At 34.3% G+C, this 20691-nt stretch overlaps 1 protein-coding gene across 1 annotated transcript; it reads right to left on the bottom strand.

The window, feature by feature from the left end:
* Window positions 1-6019: 6019 nt before the first annotated feature.
* LOC143599434 (vesicle-associated protein 1-2-like) lies at window positions 6020-9892 on the bottom strand. The gene is made up of 8 exons (XM_077077394.1): window positions 9841-9892; window positions 9660-9739; window positions 7943-8024; window positions 7734-7849; window positions 7502-7657; window positions 7386-7427; window positions 6217-6294; window positions 6020-6124 (listed from the first exon to the last, which is right to left on the bottom strand). Exons 1-8 carry the CDS (start codon window positions 9890-9892, stop codon window positions 6020-6022), a joined length of 711 nt encoding a protein of 236 aa, XP_076933509.1.
* Between the last annotated feature and the right edge of the window lie 10799 nt (window positions 9893-20691).

Below are 20691 nucleotides of genomic sequence, written 5' to 3'. Positions count from 1 at the left end.
GGAGTTTATCAAAGGTAAGAATCTTGGACACAACCCTTTGTTTTCCATATTTAAGTTGGTCATTGCTTAATCTTGTCAAATGATTTGGTTACTTTTATAAGAGTTTCTCTACTCATTTAGACCGAGTGTTGTGGAGGCGCCGACCTCCACATCACCCATCGCCAAACCACAACACGCCCATGAGAGCTCAAAAAAAATAACAATTAATCATAATTTAAAAAAAATAAAATAAAAAATCTAGTTAACCCTAACTAACCCACAGCATGCTTGTTAAATGGTGATCAGTTAGTTAAAACCAACCTACTGTCTTTGGGGCGGTGACATGCGTTGATGTGGAAATATAACTAGCATTTGATAGTTAAACCACAATACAGTACCTTACATTGTTGAACCTTTATTATACTTTATTATGTTGTTAGTGGATATTATACTTTACATGTCAAGAAAACGTTTTTGGTTTAATGTTGAAATCGATTATTGATTTCCTCATAATGTTTCCGGAGACCCAATGGAAGAAGACAAACAAAGTTTTGCTACAACTTTTGTTACAAAGTTTCATTAATTTATGATGACATGCGTGTTGATGTGTTGCCATATGTTTGGGCTGCCAGGAGCTTGATGACATTGTTTCATGCTTAATAATCTTCATGCCGAGCTTAACACCGGGCATAGGTTTACAAACACTGGAACAGGAATATAGTTAACGTATAATAATACTAATAATGAGAATAATAATAACAATAGTAATAGTAATAATAATAATAACAGTAAAAATAATAATAAAAATAAAAATAATAATAAAAACAGTTATCGGGATTCAAGACAGCGGTTTGAAGATGAGGACAGTAAGCCGACAAGAGTGAAAACCGATTTAAGAGAAGACAGGATTGCCCTTGGTTTGAGTGGTTCCGGCCCGTTAAGCCTTGAAGATGTTACAACTGCATAAGCTTTTCTATAATGGTAAACAAGGATCGCACGCAGTTTTAGTTTTGATTTTTTATGTTACGAAGATTTGTGTTTTGCAGATATCGGGCTTGTGCGCTGAAATGGCACCCGGATCATCATAAAGGTTTTTTCAAGGTAACTTTTATATACAGGAGGTAAACACTTTTTTTTTCAGTATATATTAATTTATGAGTAATCTGTGCATTAAATAAGAATATATAAAATTAAATGATAATATGCAAATTTTTTTTTTTTTTTGGTTGTTAAACTGATTTACGGGGTTTTTAATCACTTGAATACACTTTGGTGATTATTGACCAATCCGACCCATTTTCATTTTAGCAAGTATTAAAATGGCCATGGCAAAGCAAATACCAGTTTCATACTGCCCGTATGTTAACACAGGCTGGTAAAGGCAAAAACCGTTCATGTGGGTCATACGACAAGTGGTGTTTGTCAAATCACATTGTACGTGTGATGTGTTTGACTGACACAAAAATGAGTGATGTGATGACAGTCAAATAGCATTTATGATCTTTTTCGCAATCTATATGACTCGAATGATGTGACAGGCGCTAATTTGCATACTTGATTTGACACAAATGGCTCGTTTGATTTGACAGAAACATTCGTGTACTTAATAGGAGTATCTTTAGCATCATATGTAAAACTAATATGACGCTGTGCATGACCAGGCTATTGCAGAGGAGAAATTTAAGGTCTGTAGTGATGCATATCGATCTTTATGTGTCAAATTGGAGCCAAAGTAAGAATAAGTAAGAATTCAAGTCGATTCAGGGGAGTTCATTCGATTTAGCTGATGTAGTTTTTATTCGATTCAAGATCATAAAAAATTTGAAACTATATTTCTCACACGACTAAGCTTAGACATCTTTTACTTATATATAATGTTTAGATTGGTAATATTGTTATTTTGGAAGAAAACATTGCGGATGTATTCACCAAACTATTGAAAAATAAAACATTCAGCATCATGAGATTAGGTCTAGAAATGTTAGAACATAATCCATAAATGAACCCGTCTCGAAAAATCAACAAAAACGGAAAGAGAAGTTTTACCTTTCCATGGTCGACCGAATCGGCCTCACAATCTGGAAAAAACGACCATGCACATGACTTGCGACACCAGCTTTAGACCTCACGTCGATCCAACCGACCACATTATTGACTGCACAAGCGGTCGTATTTTGGTCAATAGCTTTTCAAGAATTAAAGTACAAAAAAGATTGACATTTAGAACTAAAAATTTAGTCTCTGATACTCATTCATACCTACTGGTTATTGATGACTGATTTGTCAGTCCCTAGCTAGTGGAAGATGCCTAATCCAATATAATGGTTTGAGTAAATAAAAATCAGTCCTGGCCATTGTATGGCGTCAACAACGATGACCTGTCTCCGATACATAAAAATTTAATCCTCAATTTATTCCCTGGTACCACGACCACGTCATTTCAGTCCTCAAAACATTTATTTAGTGACTGCAAATTAGTCTTGGATACAATGACTTTCAGTCCCTAATGTATAGCTTTAGATACTAAAAATCAATTCTCTAACCATGTTATATTGTCCCTGATATGTTTTGTTTGGTTTATGATTTCTAATCAGATCAGTCTCTAATATGATGTTTTAAAGGCTAAGAATTAGCCTATGGTGCCACTCGATTTTGATCGTTAATATGCATTTTTAAGGACTGAATTAATTTTAGATGGCAAGTTATTTTAGTCATGAAAATGTTTTTAAGAGATTGAAAATGAACTTCTTATATCACATTTCTTTTCAACATCTTATAAAGGTTAAAACTCAATCTGCTAAACAAATTCCTAAAGCATAACATTCAATTTAAAGTCTGAAAGTCAATCCCTAAAATCAATCCTTAATTCACTAGAATTTTAGAATCACAAATTAATCAAGCCATAAAAGCATAGCATTCGTATTGAGAACCAATGAAGGGCAGGTTAAAACTCAATCTACTAAACAAATTCCTAAAGCTAAATAATTGGATCACATCTTTACAAGCCCCCCTTTGAATAAAGTCGTACGATCATGCAATTCTGAAATAGATAGAGCATGGTTGTAAAATCCAGATTAGGTTCCGATTAATCACTAATTCTCACCTCACTGATTAGTTGCTGATTAATCACTATTTGATCAAACTCAGTCAAAAATTGAAAATTTTATATATAAAATTGGTATATGCTTTTATATTTCAAAAACCATATGTAAATTCCAATCCGCTTAATCGCTAGTCCCTATCCTTCCGCTTGAGTAGCGAGTTCTACAAACACTGATAGAGAGGCATTGCTCGAGCCGATGAACAAAAAAAACCATATTTGGGCCTATACCCACCCTTGCTAGAGTTCTCTTTTAGGAGTTACAATCTCGTTATGCTTCATGTCTGCTTTTAAACCTTTAGGGTGCATTCGTTTCACAGAATTCGAGAGAATTCAAAGGAACTGGAATTAAAATCCCATGACATGGTGTGTTCGTATCGTTGGAATTGGAATCTTAATTCCATTTTGGTGTGTTCAGTTGTCAAAGAATTGAAATTGGAATTGGAATTCAATTCCGCAAATTCCTTTAAGAGGATTCAAAATTCTTCCAAAATGTAGAGGATTTCAAGTAAATTCATTGTAATATTTTCTCGAGATTATTATTATTATTATTATTATTATTATTATTATTATTATTATTATTATTATTATTTTACGAGAACAACGAATAAAACATTTTAGTTTTTTCATTTTTTTGGTTTTTGATATATATTTTGAGTTATGATTTTTTTATTATTATTTTTGAATATTTTTTTGAGGGTTTTTGATTTTAATAGGAAACCCTTAAAAAAATTCAAAAAAAATAATAAAAAAATTAAAAGGCAAAATATAAATAAAAAACAAAAAATCTAAAAAAACTAAAATGCTCCCGTCATTTTCCTTGTTAAAAAAACGATTTTAATTCATTTGTGGTAATATATTACAATTCATTTGTAAAACAAACACATCAAGAATGGAATTGGATTTAAATTCCTTTCAATTCCAATTCCTATTTAAATGTTCAGGGGCCGTTTGGTTTACGGATTGTTCTGGCCATTGGAATTGGAATTTAATTTGAATTTAAGAAATTCCTTTGAAATCCTTAAAGGTGTTTGGTTATAGCTTTTGTTAATGGAATTGAACTGAAAGAGCAACTAAAAAGACAAAACTACCTTAGGTTAAAAAATATAAATCAAAGTTACAAAACTCATCAGATGTTTTCTATCTTCATCTCTGAAGTCACCAGCCGCCGTCTCCTGTAACAACGGCCCCCATCGTCCGCCACCGCCACCTACTTCTCTCTCACTTCAACCTATCTATTTCTCTTCTCTTAATTCTTATCTTCTTTTATTCTAAAATCTATTTTCGCCTAAATATTTTGATATGAAAGACAAGACAGATCTAGAATGACGTGATAGATCTCACAAAAATTACGTTGGTGGTTGTGGTGGTCGGAATTTCGTTGGTGGTTGTGGTGGCCGGAATTTCGTTGGGGATGGTGACCGGAGAAAATTGTTGGTGATGGTGGAGAAGCAAGGCTATTTTGGTAATGTTGTAAAGATTCCAAGGATTTCCAAACTTTCCATTGAAACATTGAAGGATTTTGAAATACATTAATTGAAGGATTTAGTTGGAATTGATTTTCATTCCATATTCTTATTTTAGTGAGCCAAACATGTTAAGGAATGGAATTCAAATTCCAATTCTATGGAAATCCTTTGAATTCCAGTAAATTAAACAGGGCCTCAGATTCCAAATCCAATTCCTTCACATTCTAAATCCTATGCAAATTGTAATTCTAATTCTATTATATGAAGCAATAACGTCCTTAGAAATTTAAGGTTCGGGCATGAGTGACAATGAAAGTTGACTTTACTTAATACTAACAATATTATTATTAATATTAAGGTAGTTGTTGACGCTCACAAACCCTATGTCACAATATATTATGGGTTTATTGGGTTAGTTTCAAATAAAAAGTTTGATTTTCCTACGAAGGTTAAAAAGGAGGGTATTTTAGTCAACACTTAAATATCAAAACCCACTTACTTTAATCTCAAAACCCACTTATATTCATTTCAAAAACTCACTTACATAAAACACACTTACATCTTCACTTATATCCTACAACCACCACCACCCCACCGCCACCACAACCGTCACCCACCGCCACCACCTCGCCAGAAAAGTCCGAAAAAACACAATGGAAAACACTATGAAAAACACAATGTAAAAAAGATAATGGAAAAAAACACTATTAAAAAAAACACAATAATAAAAACACAATAAAAAACACAATTGTATGACACAATGCAAAAAATACAATAGAAAAAACATAATGAAAAAAAAAACACAATGAAAAAACTATTGTATAACACAATTTTGTAAAACACAATTTGTAAAAAACCCACTAATTTTTTTTTTAATTTTTATATTACAATATGATACTCATATAAAATATAAAAAAAACACTCGTTATTATGGTGAATTTGTTTTTCAATAAAAACGTAGTACAAAAAAAGTAATGGACGTTTTAAACAGATAGGGAATTTGATATGTGCCTTGCATGTGGAGAGAGAAAGTCAACAAATGTGTTATTCCTTTTATTCATCCCCTTCTTTCACACTTGATTTCCCCCTAAACTAATCTCAACCCTTTATGCTCAAAATTAATGGACAAATTATTTCTTATCATTCATATAAAAACTATACTTCTTATTATAACCTAACCCTCGGTTTCTTAGAGATCATCCCCGTTACGAAACTAGAAACATTTTAATAATCATTCCTTCAAAGTTCAAACCCCCTATATTTGTCACAAGTAGTTAACGCAAATGTAAAAAATTTATATTATGACCATAGTCAATTACTTATACTAATCATTAATCAACATAATTCCCAAAGGTAAATAAATATGCAAATTAAACAGCATACCCAAAATAAACAACAAAAAATGTCACTTGACCATAGTCTTCTAATATCATAATTAACATGACCTTCCATGGATTTGAAATTCAATGTTTTACTTCATCAAATATCCCAGGACAAATGCGAGCAGAGCGACGATAATAACATATGCGATAGGAAAACCACCACGACTCTTGCTACCTTGTCGCCTCAACAATTCCTACAAAAACAAAAATAAAATAAAAAATTCCAAAAACAATGAAAATGGAAAGAAATAAGAAACCGAAATATGTGCATTAATTATAAACATACCAGTTCTTGGTGAAGCTTGTTAGATTGTTGAATTGCCGAATTCTTCTCATCAGTCAGCTTGGAAATAAGAGCCTTTGTCTGAAAACAGGATACACTTGTTATTTGTAGAATATACCATACAAAACATTTAAATTAGGCTTAATATTTGAAGCAGAAGATAATATTCAATTTTTTTATTATGCTAAATAAGGTGGCATAAAATGCATGCAACAACTACAAGCAACTCAACATAATTAATAAACAAGCGAACATAAACAAAACTTTTTGTTCATTTAGTTATACGATAGAACATTAACATAATTAATAAACAAGCGAACATAAACAAAACTTTTTGTTCATTTAGTTATACGATAGAACATTAACACATGTCCTGTTCATGTGTTCCTTTATGCTCGTTTATGTTCATTAGTTTATGTTCTTTTAAGTTAGTTCGCTTGAACGAATGAACACATATCCCGTTCGTCCATTTATGTTTGTGAATGTTGTCCATTTACGCTTGTTTATGTTCGTCCGTTTACGTTCATTTAAGTTAATTTGCCTAAACGAAAGAACATGAACAAAACTTTTTGTTCATTTAGTTATACGAACGGACATTAACACATGTCCCTTTCATTCGTTTATGTTCATGAAAGTTCGTTTAATTTCATTTAAATTTGTTCGTTTATATATTCATTAAAAGATTTTATACCCCCTACAATTTAGACTAGTTTTATTACTTTTTTAGGCCGGGCAGATTAATGTTCACATTTACTTTAAACTGGAGTTTGATAAAATTATGTTCATTTGTTTACGCTCGTGAACTGTTCATTATACTATTAAAAAACGAACATAAACGAACATGAACATGAACACGAGCACACTTATTTTCTTAACGAACAAACATGAACATGCCCCATTCATGAACCATTCGCTTATAGTATTAACAAACGAACATAGACGACCACGAACACGCTCATCTTCTTAACAAGCGAACTCAAACAACAAACACCATTTGTTTAATCATTCGTGTTCCATCGTTTTTTGGTTAAAATTAAATGAACGAACATGAACATGTCCCGTTTGGTTCGTTTACAGGCCTAAACATAACCGTCAATACAAAAACTACGAAAACTATATCTTAGCAGACAATCATTCATCAATTAGTAATAAACAGTTGCTTAGAAAATAACCTCTGATGATATCACGTGAGATTCAGCATATGATCTTGGAACCTGCGAACAAAACTAATTCATTAGTATGCCAGTTAAATAACCGACACTCGTTATAAACCAAATTTGAATAATACCTCTGTTGTGTTTACAGTCCCATTGTCCGAAAGCGATGCTCTTGGTGATGAACCTTCCTCTGACCCTTCTCTTATGGGTGACGGTGGTTGTGGTGGAGAAATATAACTAACTTTTAATTTGCATTCATCCACTTGATTTCCAGATTCCTTGTTAAACTGTTGGAAAAAAAAAGTTTTAAAACTCTAAAATTTAAACTTTAAACTTCAAAGTTTCGTTCATCAAAATGATTACCAATACGGGAGTAATATCTTTAGTGGTGGCTCCGGGACTTGCAACCACACTTTGAAGTAAAAACTTGTCCTTGCATTGCATATCTGGAGGAACCTCCTTCTGAGCTTGCATTGTAACTGTTATAACATCAACGTGCAGAAACCGAAAATATGTTCAATATCCAAGCAATAAAACAGGTAGTTATATATTATTAAACGGAAAGGGGGAACCTGTAACATCACAAGTAGCGTGAGGCAACACGACCCCGGTGTTAGGTCGAACGCAGTACTTTTTCGGATTTGTTGTTTTCACCTGAAATGTAAGCAAAACAAAGAAAAATCAGTGTTGTAAAATGGGTTCTAGCCTCTAGGCGGCAATTAATCACCGATTACTCGCTAATCGCTGGGCTGGCGGGCTGCCGATGTGATTTCAACTAATCGGCTCCTAAAATCGGTAATCAGTTAAAGGCAGTCAAAAGCGGTCAAAATTGGTCAAAATCTTTGAAGTACTTGAAAATTAATACTTATTAATCCAATCCAATCAACAAGTTTGAAACTTTATATATAAAATTTTAAAAATTTTGTATACATCTACATATATAAGTTTGAAAAGTTATATATAAAATTTCGATAGATTAACCACTAGTCCACATTGCACCACCCGAGTAGCGCCTAACGATTTTTACAACATTGTTGAAAATTGATTAGATTAGTTGGAGGCTATACTGAATTCCAGTTATTGTGCAGAATTTTCATAATTAGATTCGAAAATTGAAAACTGTATCAACAAAGCAACTCATTTCTAGTGGTGTTATTCGGTTGTACTTTCGGGTTTCATGCTTCTCAGGTCGGGTTTCTCAGGTTTGAGAAATTAATTTCGGGTTTCATTCGGGTTATTCGGGCTCGGGTTTTATGAGTACGGGTTAATCGGGTTTCGAGTATTTGATCTAGAAAACTAAAAATATATGCTAAAATTGAAGAAAAAAATATCTTCAAATTTTAACTTAGGTAAGCAAATAACAAACCACATAACCCAAAACACACAATCCCTAAACAAGTGAAATTAAAAACTCCAATAATAAAAAAAAGCGATCAATTTTGAATTGAATAAATAGCCATATCTCTTTAGTAATCGGTGGAATTAAAGCAGATTAGAATAATAATCGATTCGTTGGGGTTGGAATGCTGGAATCGTAGTAGAATATGTTACCGACAATATTTGAATCGGTGATCTAACATAGAACTAAGAATATGAATTAGTGATATAATAGGATTTATTACGGTCAACTAGGTCAACAGGTTATTCAGGTTTACACGAAACCCATTAACAAGTACTTGGCTATTCGGGTTCGGGTTTCATGAGTATGGTACCTTTGGATTCGGTTAATAGTTATTTGGGTCGGGTTTTGGGTTGCGGATAAAAAGGACACCATTACTCATTTCTAATGCTAAACTTATAAACCTGGAGGCTTATATTTCTACATACAATTCCTAAAAAAACAGAAAAATTGGTTTTAAATAATCCCAACTATGCGCTATTGCCTATTGGCAACTAACAGTTTCAACTTCACATTTGGTTGGTGTAAGTCCCAAGTACAAAAGGTGTACTTTTTTCCAATGGCTACGCGACTAACAAATTGTTAATCTTTTAGTTTGTTGCTTACGTGGCACACCTAGCGAACCGTTTGCAAAAAATACAGTCGGGACTATTATTTGCCAAAAGGGCATAACTAGTATTATTTAAAACAAATGTTCTTAAAAAGAAACAAACGACATTGACTACAGGTGTGCCCGTAAACATCAAACTAACAGATGGTTATTGATAAAAAAAATATACCTTTTAGTTAGGACCGGGTCACCGGCCAAGAGTAAAGTCGTGACTGGTATTTACCACTAGGGAATAGTATTTAAAACCAATTTTCTAAAAAAATAATGATATGAAAATAACCTTGAAAGCAACATGATTGTTGGTATTGTTCTTCAATTGCATAGAACACGAGATCTGCTTCTTCAATTCAACTGCCGAAACAAACCCATATCACAAAATTAAAAACCCAGTAGAGCAAATGCTAAATATCAATAGATCTGGAAACAAGAAACATAATCAAGAAATAAATCGTATGATTTACAAGGAAACTCGAGCTCTTGAGGCTGGACAGTGAGAAGCTCTTTGGAACTCATTTTGTGTAACGTTTTTTACAAATAACGGAGGAAGGTATATTCCGTTGCCGGAAAATTAGAGAGATGGAAGAGATTGACCGGCGGTCAACGGAGGAAGGAATATTCCGTTGACGACGTCAGTGAGAGTGAGAGAGATCTCGTTTTCGAAACGTGTGTGTTTTGTGAAACACGGTGGTCTTGTTTGTCTTTTTGCTTTTTCTTATCCTGTTTTTGTTACCGGGTGCGTTTGTTTATTTATTTATCTGAAGTTGCGATTATGGGGGTGTTTGGGATTTCTTATTTTCACCAACTTATAACTTATTAACTTTTTAAAAAGTAATAAGGTGTTTGGGATTGTTTATATTGTGAGAGGAAAAGTTTCATAAGTTAAACTTTTGTAACTTATTAACTTAATGAAAAGTTAGAAGGAGGTAAAATAAGGAATCCCAAACACCCCCTATATCCGGTTTAGTGGTTTACTTTTTCTTTCTTTTAAACGGTAGAGGATTTCACATGTAAACCGACCCTGTTCGGGGCTACGTCCAAGGTCGACTCATCAACCGTCATGAGATCGTACCTCCTGATACACGGTAACCGGATGGAATCCTTAAACTCTCGCCCTCTGTTGGGTTAGAACCCAGGATTAAAGTCTTGATTCGTTTCTTCACCCAGATGCCCGTCGAATTGGCCCAAGCGGCTGTGTCTCCACAAGGGAGGTTTAGTGGTTTAGTGAACAATTCATTCGGTTTGAACTCAGTTTTCGTCGAAAAAAATTGTTAAAAGTACGTAACTTAGCTTTTTTTTTTATCCATTTAAAAATAAACATAGTTTGATTTCATTTGTCGTTTCTATAAGAAAACCATAATCCCTCTTACAAGAAAGAGTGAGTTTTCAAAATCAAATAAATAGTTGACTGCATCAAGGCTAGCTTAAGTTTATATCTTCTTTTAAGACCCTAAGCTTGAATATATAATGATAAAAGATTCGACATGTTTAGTGGTGGTGATGGAAAAATATCACGACATATGCATAATTAACTTCAAATAGTTGTCAAAGAAATTAGAGAGATTGAGTCATGATCCTTAGATTTAAATTGCTCTAGAAAACCCGAGACGAATGTGGTGTGTGAAATCGAATCAAATAAACAAAAACAAAGATAGAAATCGCATGTTTATAGATTATCGAATGGTTGTTTTGTGATTGAATGCTTTGATCATGCATGCACATGTATATACATCATTTAAGCCCCATCCCACCATATGTAGGCTCCTATTGGATGGGTGATTACACTACAAACACACATACATAATAAAAATTCAAGGTCCATGTTTATAGTGAAACTGAAATTCTCGTGTGTACCCGAGTTCTCGCACGCCATATGTTGTTGCTTAGCCGTAGCTCCCGATTGCTTCAAGTAATCGCTTAAACTTCTTGAATATTCAAGTTATTTCCTTTTGATATTATAAGTCATTTTTAACCCTTAAAATCTCCCCCTTGACTAATGGTATCAAAATTTCATATAACTTTGTTACACATCTATATGAATCATCCGCTAACGTGAAACCGAGACCTTTCGTTGTAATTCTTCCCCTCAAAATTAGATATCCTAAATTAATCGTTGGAGTCTTCTTATCCAATCTCTAGGAAATCAGCGTTTTTGGCATTTGAGAAGGGTTTGAACATCCACTAATTGATCCTGAACAACCATATTCTTCAACTCGATGACAAAACTATTGATTCTTCGTTTAATTCTAAATTATGCAATTATCGTCACCCTAGTAAATAAGCATCTCTTAGACACTTCTAGCCCACATTTTCTAGATCCAATTCTCAAAGGACTTGAAATTAAAGTGAAAAAATAAATATTCTTTAACTTAATCAAACAGTTGCAAAAGCTTGTTTGATTCTGAACTTCCTTGGTCAACCCGATTTGTAATATCCAAAACCAACAAAATACCCCAATTATCGGCAAGTTATCCCTCCAAATCAAAGTTGTCACCCCAAGAATAGTTGTCCACCATGAATTTATCGCTTGAACATGAAGTATGCTAGAACTCGCAAAGTAGTTTAGTCATTAACTTTGTCGAGTAGATTTTTTGGATAATTTGCCTCATAATCCATTCACAAACCATCATATCAATGTTGAAATAAACATTGCAGCCCAAAAGAGAAGATAACCAACTAGTCCATCAAAGAATTTGACTCACAACATTTTTAGAATGAAAACTTCAGTCCAAACACACTCAGCCCATTTTTCTTTCCCTAAAGCATCATTGACCAAGAAAAACCACCGATCATCATGCCTTCAGCGACCTCCAAACAACAACTGGAGTAATCAAATTAGTTGTCGCATGTTCGTTGATGCACCCTCTAGCAGTTGCTTCTAGTGCTCATCAAGTATTAGCAGGTAATCTCTTCGGTTGCCGCACCTAATTTGTTGTTTACGCTTAGGACACACATGTTCTCATATAGCTTTCTTCTAAGCTTATATCATACTAAATAGGCTTGGAGGATTTGGGCTTGTAGAAGATAGCAGATGGGCTTGTATCTGGTCCAAGTTGTAGCTGATCAGAAGTCAATATGTTGAGGCTATATAAACGCATCTATCAAATATTTTTAATTGAACACACATACACATTTTTTGTTCATAGTTGTATAGAGTTTGTTAGATCTAGGGTTTGTTTAGTTCGTATTGTTTGGAACTGTTTCTTCTTAGATCTAGTTGTGTTCGCATTCAGATAATCTTGTTGATATGTAAGTGATCAAGAGAGTTGTAATTGTTGTTATTCGCTGTGATTAAATTGAAGAAAGTGTTTTCTAATTCCGTAGGATTCATCTCTTCTCTAGTTATCTTTTTGACATGGTATTAGAGCGTAAAGAGATCTGCTTTTTGGGTTTTCATTGTTCGTCGATACCAATTGCAAGGTTCTTAGGGTTTTAATTCGAAACCCTAAATTTGGTGTAACGACCGTAAATTTCGTTAATCGGCTCGATCGTTTATAAATGTTTGTCAAAAAGCCGGGGTTTCATCTTTCTAATTTAGAACCTTGTAATACGTTTTAAAAGTCCGTTTGTCCATCCTTTTTCTCAAAACATCCCCTCTTACGACTTAAAGTATTATATTAGTATGTAGCACCCGACATTTTCGTTTATCGGCATGCACGTTGTAGAGTTTGTATATTTATCGGGTTTGAACCGGCTTACTTCAGGGACCTCCTTGTCATACCCGTAAGTTAAATTAATTGAATTTTCTTTCAAGTTTCTACACCTTCCAACTTAAGGGGCTAGAGTGTAACATTCTTTATTATAATAAAAAATAAAAATAAACCTAAACCCTAGCCCCCACCATAATTCCGATCGGCAGCAGCTAGGGGAGGCTCCTCTTCGATTTCTGTGCAGGTTCCAGCCATTCTCCGGCCTCCCAAGTCTAATTCAAGGTCAGTTCTATCTTAGTATAACTCTTTTTCACCATTAAACCCTTTGTTGAACACGTTAGGGTTGAGTTTTGATTATAACAATTTCTGACAGATTCGTACTCGTTTATTGCTCAGTCTGTAACTCGATGAAAATATATTGTTTTTGATCGATTCTTGTTTCTATGATGTTCTACTTTGAGTCTAGTGTCCAGAAAGGTATAATACGTAATTTTTGGACGAGATTTGAATACTTTTTATGATTTTATAAGATCGAGTGTCAAAGCTGATGCGGGATGACGGATTCTGGTCTGTCTTCCCGACATCATAACCCTTTTTCGACAAGTCTAAATTGGTTGGTTCCACTTCTGGAAGTTAATATTTTGAGTTAGGAACCAAACCTAATTGGAATCTTTTAATTTGGCTGGGTAATGATTTTTATAAAAATAAAAGCATTTTGTTGCGCAGTGAAATAGCTGCACATACCTTTCTGTGTTGGAAGAATTTTTATGATTTTTGTGTCCACTAGGAAAATATAATAAAAATATTTTTATAAACCCAAGACATTTATTAAAGTTTGGTAAAAATTTAATAATTTATTTCAAAGGTTATCCTATGTAATTAAATGTATCTTCGCATGCTAAAATCTGCATGTTTTACTTGTTATTGATCGATAAGTTCATTTTATGCTTAACCAGTGGATGTTCAATTGTGATCGTGTCGGGGCTGTTTGAAGTGAGTTTTTGCACAAAAATTTTCCTAGATATGTCTAGTATTACATACTTTAAAATCATGTCCTTTGGTGTTCGTTGATTGGTCAACTAGTTGTAGTTTGAAAGATTGTTTTCAGTTGGCTAGAATAGTGTTTTGTTGCGTTTAATGCGAGGATGAAGTAAGTGATGAACAATTCAGTTCGGATAGTTTCGGGTTAATGTACGGGCTGTTGGAAAATGATTTTTATTGTATAGGGGCTGAATTGGTTGTCAGTTACTCAAACGGGTCGGTACAACGCGCATTCGCGTTTATTGATTAGTTGGTGCGTTGTGCTTCTAGTTACCAACCCATTTGACACGTGTAGCGTCGTGTGGACTTGTTGGCTGTGAAATTATCATAACGGGTCCACACGGGGCCGAGTTGGATGTTAATTGCCTAAACAACTCTTAAACGCGCATACTAGTCCCACCTAGTGCTTTCGGGGGTAATTTGGGAATTCTTTATTCCGGGGAGTATCTAAGGGTTGTTTTGGCGTATACATAGCCTCGGGGGCTGATGTAATTGAATTTGGTAACATCAAGAGTCTTGGTCAATCAAATCAAGTCAGAACGTCTCGTAGGATAAACGAGTCGGTACGTTTAGTTAGTAATCTTTGTGTGCAATCCGACAGGCTTGTAAACTGTGGATTGGCTTTGAAGTTCTCAAACTCTTTGGTGTTTGTGTGGCTCGTTTCAGGTGAGTTCATGATACCCTTTTTACTCTTTTTACGTTTTGGGCTAGCATATACACCGAAATACAAATTTTATACGATTTTACTCGTTACAACGATTTGAATGGTATTACATGGTCTTACTCGTGATTGTGCATTTTGAAAGCTATATTTGAATTATTTGCTACGCTTTAGGATATTTTAGACTCGTTTATGGTCTTATATCCTTTAAGGTTACATACATCGTTGATGGTCTAGACTCGAGGAAGATAACATGCTTGGCAGAAATTGAATACGAGTAGATCTATTTACTTAGTTCACGTTGGGATGATATATATATATATATATATATATGTGTATGTATGGAGGTATGTATGTATGTATGAGTATGTGTTACCTTATAGCCTACGGTTGTGTGATGACATTTAGTTCCTCGTGACTAAGAATGATGTGAGTAGTCTTATTGATGTGTGTGTGCATGGTGATCACGGCCGGGTCAAATATATTACTCGGGTTTTCAAATCCTGTGGTGGAGAGGCCCGTGTGGCGTGATCATCATTTTGGCGGGTCAAATATATTACTCGGGTTTTAAAATCCCGTGGTGAAGAGGCCCGTTGTATGTTGATCCGTGATTGGGTCAAATATATTACTCGGGTTGTACCCGTGGTGGAGAGGCCCGTATCACGTGCTTGGATGTGTAAGCTGTGACCGAGTCAAATATATTACTTGGGTTTGACCCGTGGTGGAGAGGCTCGTGTCACATGCTTAGGTTTTACCGCTTCCGGGTCAAATATTTTACTCGAGTCTTGACTCGTGGGGGAGAGGCCCGTGTACGTGTGTTCGACGATGAATGTATTTTGGTGAATTATATTAATTATTTTATTATTATCCTCTCTATTGTTTAGAACTATAATTTTTGAAATAAAGTATGAAATATTGTTTATGAAAACTTGAACTCACTCAGCTTTAGCTGACTTTGTGTGTATGTTAGATTGACTTTCAGGTTGAGGGTTAGAGATTTCCGCTTAGACGTGCTAGAGACTACTTGGACGGTTGAAGGCACATCTCGTCGAAGGATTAATAACGCAAACTGTTTCTTTTAATTAATTACTATAAGCATTTAAATTTTGTTTTTGGGCACTTCTCCTGGTTTTTGGGAATTTGATGTTTATTATTCCGCTGTTTAATTACTCTGAACTGATTTTAATAAGATGAACATGCTTGGTTTTAAATTTTTTAGAATTTTTGGATATGATTACCAACTGTATGATTCCCGAGGTTCGGGGTCTTACATTTGGGCATTTACATCTTCGGTGAATTTACGTGGTCTTTTCTCCAGTATTCACGTAATTCTTCTATTAAAGATCTACAACGCTAAGTGAATGGTGTAGATCTTGATTCTTGGAAGGAACACCCTAACTTGGGCGCCCATGGTAAGTTCTTTCCACTTTCTTGTAAACTCTAGCTACACAATTTAGCTGTTTAGGCATAATCGGTTGGTTAGACGAACAAGGAGAGACATCCCCTGTTCTGTGTGATGCATTCTTTACGTGTTTCATATTGTTCTAATCTTTGTGTAATTTGTTTGTAAGATTGTTAGTATGGGTGACGCTTCTATTTCTAGTACTTTGATTAGCAAACTTGAGGCTAGCGATCCTCTTTATTTACATTCTAGTGATTATATTAGTCTCACTATTATAAGTATCAAACTAACTGGTTTTGAAAATTATAATGCTTGGTCTAATGCAAAGACACTTGCTCTTTAAGTAAATATAAAATTGGTTTTATAGATGGTTCTTGTATTAGATCAGTAGAGGATGAGATACTTGTAAAGCAATGGGATAGGTGTAATTTCTTTGTGCTTGGATTTTATTTTCTATATCTGAAGAGCTATATCTTGGTCAAGTTTATTCCAAATTTGCTTCAAAAATTTAGAAACAATTAAAAGAAACTTATGATAAGATTGATGGTAAGTTGTGTTTAACATGTATCAAATAATTAATATGTTCACACAAAATAACATGCTTGCATCTGAATACTACCATAAACTAATATTATATGGAAACAACTTAATGAAACTCTTCAGTTACCTGCCTATACTTGTAATGCTTCAAAGAAATTTAATGAGTTTAATATTACTAGTAGAAGAGCCCGCGCGTTGCGACGAGTGTCCAAAAACTTAACTATTGCAGCTAGAAGTAACAACATGGTCATTCAAGTGTTTTGTTTAGCATGCACTAATACGCATTTGAGTTATATTATAGAAGTAGACTAAGAAACAAATGTCCTCTCATGTAATATAAATATGAACTCAACATGTAAATATATGTGTAGTTATTAACGACAAATGATGGTTTTACCCTTTTGGTTAAATCAATTGGGAGTTAAGAGTAACAACAATTATTTTTTCAATTGGCTTTCGCTCAAGAATCTTCTATGCTATATCTACTGATGATCGTGTCGTACCGATCATGCAAAAACCTAATTTTACCTATAGGCAAGGTAAGTCAGGCATCGAATCTAGAGGAGCATGTGGTTAATGTCATACGTTTGTTCATTTATTTAACTATATTTACAAAACAATTATAAAGAAACAATTATGAAGATTTGTTAAAGTGCTGATCACACTAGTAAACGATTCGGTTTTAAAATCAATTATGTAATTAGCAAAGATTCAATCAATAAACAAAGAAAATCACATCCGGGAATCCAAGTAAGCAATTAACAGTATTCTCATGCAACCTAACAGATTAGTTATCCTAAGTCACCTAAAGATTGTATAACAAGCTAAGTCGTAGGCATCCACAATCGCTAACACATGGCATTGGTTATCAAACGGTCTCTGCCAGTGTGACTCAACTAAGGGAAATTGTATGATTTCTTATAATTAACTAGTCAACACAACCCTACGAGCAATTATTATAGAAACCGGCAAACTAATCGTTCCGATCGACAAAAACCAAAACCGACTGAATGCACATCAATACTAAACATCAATACTCATAGATTAACAAAAGACAACAATTGGTTTTTCTAATACATGAAGAAAATACTAAAAAAATTACAAACTTTACATCCTGGGAATGACTCAAGAAGATTCAACAGCTCATGATCTTCAATTAGTCTTCAGCTATTGATTTAGGATGATGAACTACAAATCCTGAGGTGATCGAAGGTGATCCGGGGCTCCCGGAATCGCCCCCTGTCGTCCCAAAACAACTGGAAACTTATTTGGGTTCGTAAAATAGAAGATATAGGTCAAAACCCTTTTTAGGCCTGTTGTGATAAGTAATGGCCATATACACATCTCATCGCGTACCGCGATGGAAGATAACCTCATTTTTGGATTCATCTCATTGGGAAACCCAAAAGTCATATATTATGGGTTCCGTAACTCACTTTCTAGCCCAATATATGCTCGTTTTACTTCTTGGTCGCTTTTTATCAACCCATCTTGTTCAGTTTTGGTATCACCTTTTAGGTTTCTCATCCAAACTCTTCCCGAATCCTTCTAACACTTCCCAAGACTTCAATTTATGCTCCGATCTTCTCGAGATATCATTCCATGCTCGTACAAGTCTCCGATTTAGCATATTTAACGATCAATAACTTGAAATACAAAAGCATGTATGAAGTACCAAAGTTCTAAAAATATACTCAATAAAATTACATAATTAGCACACTAATATATATATAAAATACCCGACCATCACATCCCCACACTTGTCTTTTTCTTGCTTTCAAGCAAACTCTAAAGTAAATATCAACCTCCACCATAGGTGTGCCAATTATCGCCATTAATACTAGTAAGGTTTAAGGTCATACCCAGCTTCCTAGACTGACACTTACTAGATTGACAACCCACAAATACCGTTAATTCTATAATAAAACTACAAAATCACCCAGACAAGTGTACTTTGTTTCTGGTTAAGGCATACATACCCCTCACACTATCAACACTCTACTCAATTAAAATATCTTGACCAACAAAAGATGTGCCAATAAATGTCTCTGCCCCCAAATACCAAATATGAGTCACAACTTAATATGCTTGCAAGTCAGTCACAACTCTTATTGGCCTTTTGTTTTTTTTTTCTGATTTTTTTCTTTCTTTTTTTACCAAACGATAACCAATACACTGACAAATAATTACAACTCTGATATTCAAATATTCACATACTCTATTGACTAAATATAACTTGATAACAAACAGGATTTTATCACACGGGTAAAATAAAACAAAGGCCAAAGGCTGAATTGGTGTGTAGTGTAGGTTTAGTAAATGAAAAGGAAAAAAAAGGTCCAAATTGGCTCCTAATGGATAATGTCGGGTAAGGAATTTTATTTAGTGTGGACATTATGTACAGAAACGGGTTTTCTAAAGTCCTAACCTCCGTACATGTGGTGGTATTAAGATCTCGATAAGCATATAACAAGCAAGTTTTAATTCTTTGAAACATACCGGTTACTCTTAAATCATAATATGGCATGTTTGATATTTATCATATAATATGTATATTAAATATAAGGGCTATCTCACAATATATATGGAAATAAGGGCTGCCGATATTAAACATGTATACCCGTCCCCAAGACTCGTTATCCCCGCCTAAATGACCCCCATTTTCAACTTCTTTTTGAAAAAAATTGTTAGGAAAACTATCGAGAAGCAGAAAAACCAACCATGACTAGAAACCTCTAAGTTGGCATTAATAACATAACTAATAATTAATAACTTTGGTTTCTGAACACTCTTCGAGGTACTATCGGGCTAAAAGTTTCAGTTTTCCCCCATCCCCACACTTGAGGTTGACATTGTCCTCAATGTTAAAATTTTAAAACAATAAACGAACATTTGAGAGACGGGGTTGAAATTGACTGTTTAACAATTTAAAACTCAGGGAACTAAAGTGATGGGCCTAACACTAAACTTATACAATTACACTTCTAACTCTCAAACGAAAATAACAAAATAAATTATGAAACTGAAATCACCTGATATGATAGATAATGCAATGCTAATCGTGGCCCACAAACTCTCAATAGCACTCATGACACTCGTCTCCATCAAGTACCAAAATCTACCAACCGAATCTGTAAAACCTCAAGACGTGTAAAAGCAAGCTTCTCACCAGTGTAAGACATAGGTTTTTTAAGAGTTACTCCCTCCGTCCTACTAAAAGTGTCTATATTTCCTTTTTTGTTTGTCCCATCGCAAATGTCAATTTCCAAGTTTATCCTTAAACACACACAACTAACATTAATAAACAATATTAATTGACCCAATTACCAAGGGTATTATTGTCATTTGATAAGCAAAAAAGGTAATCATTTAATCTACCTTGAACTTTGTGTTTTTCAAATCTTGACACTTTTAATGGGATGGAGGGAGTATAAAAAATGATTTTTATTAAGTTTATAAAAACAATTACCGAGCCAAATTAGTTAATTCCATAATAGATTTTGTTAAACAAGTTAAAAATGTTAAAAAAACCTAACTCACTTTCGTAGTAATCACGGTTGCATTTAGTGTATGCAACAAGCCCTTTAAACCCCCCGGTAGCCCGGGTGGATGAGTGAGGTCACGTGAGGGTTTATAGTGAACCACACCCACAAAGTTCCAATACAAAAAATATACATGTACTTGGGTTAACCGTAGCATAGCACGAACGCACTCCTGGTAGCTCGAATGGCTAAAACCTCGTTTCTGACATGTTCACCGAACACTTCAAACTCTATTTTTTTCCATGTGGCATCCCAACACTTAATTTCTACTACGATGGCACGCTTGAAACAAACGATTAGTAATATACGATGATAAAAACAAAAGCACAGTGTAAAAATAAATTATAAAATACAAAGCCGGGTTGCCTCCCGGTTAGCGCTGAATTAGATGTCTATAGCTCGATAATACATGAATTCCTCATGGTGGTCGAAGTGAACACTTACCCACCGGGTGTCTAGTATACGCTCGGCAGCTTACA

This window comes from Bidens hawaiensis, unplaced genomic scaffold (genome assembly GCF_021521415.1).
Source record: "Bidens hawaiensis isolate Kalapana, Puna unplaced genomic scaffold, B.hawaiensis_p1.1 tig00052180_1, whole genome shotgun sequence".
NCBI classification, from domain to species: domain Eukaryota; kingdom Viridiplantae; phylum Streptophyta; class Magnoliopsida; order Asterales; family Asteraceae; genus Bidens; species Bidens hawaiensis.
Note: the sequence above shows the minus strand (reverse complement) of the source record. Positions and strands in the feature narration are given on the sequence as shown.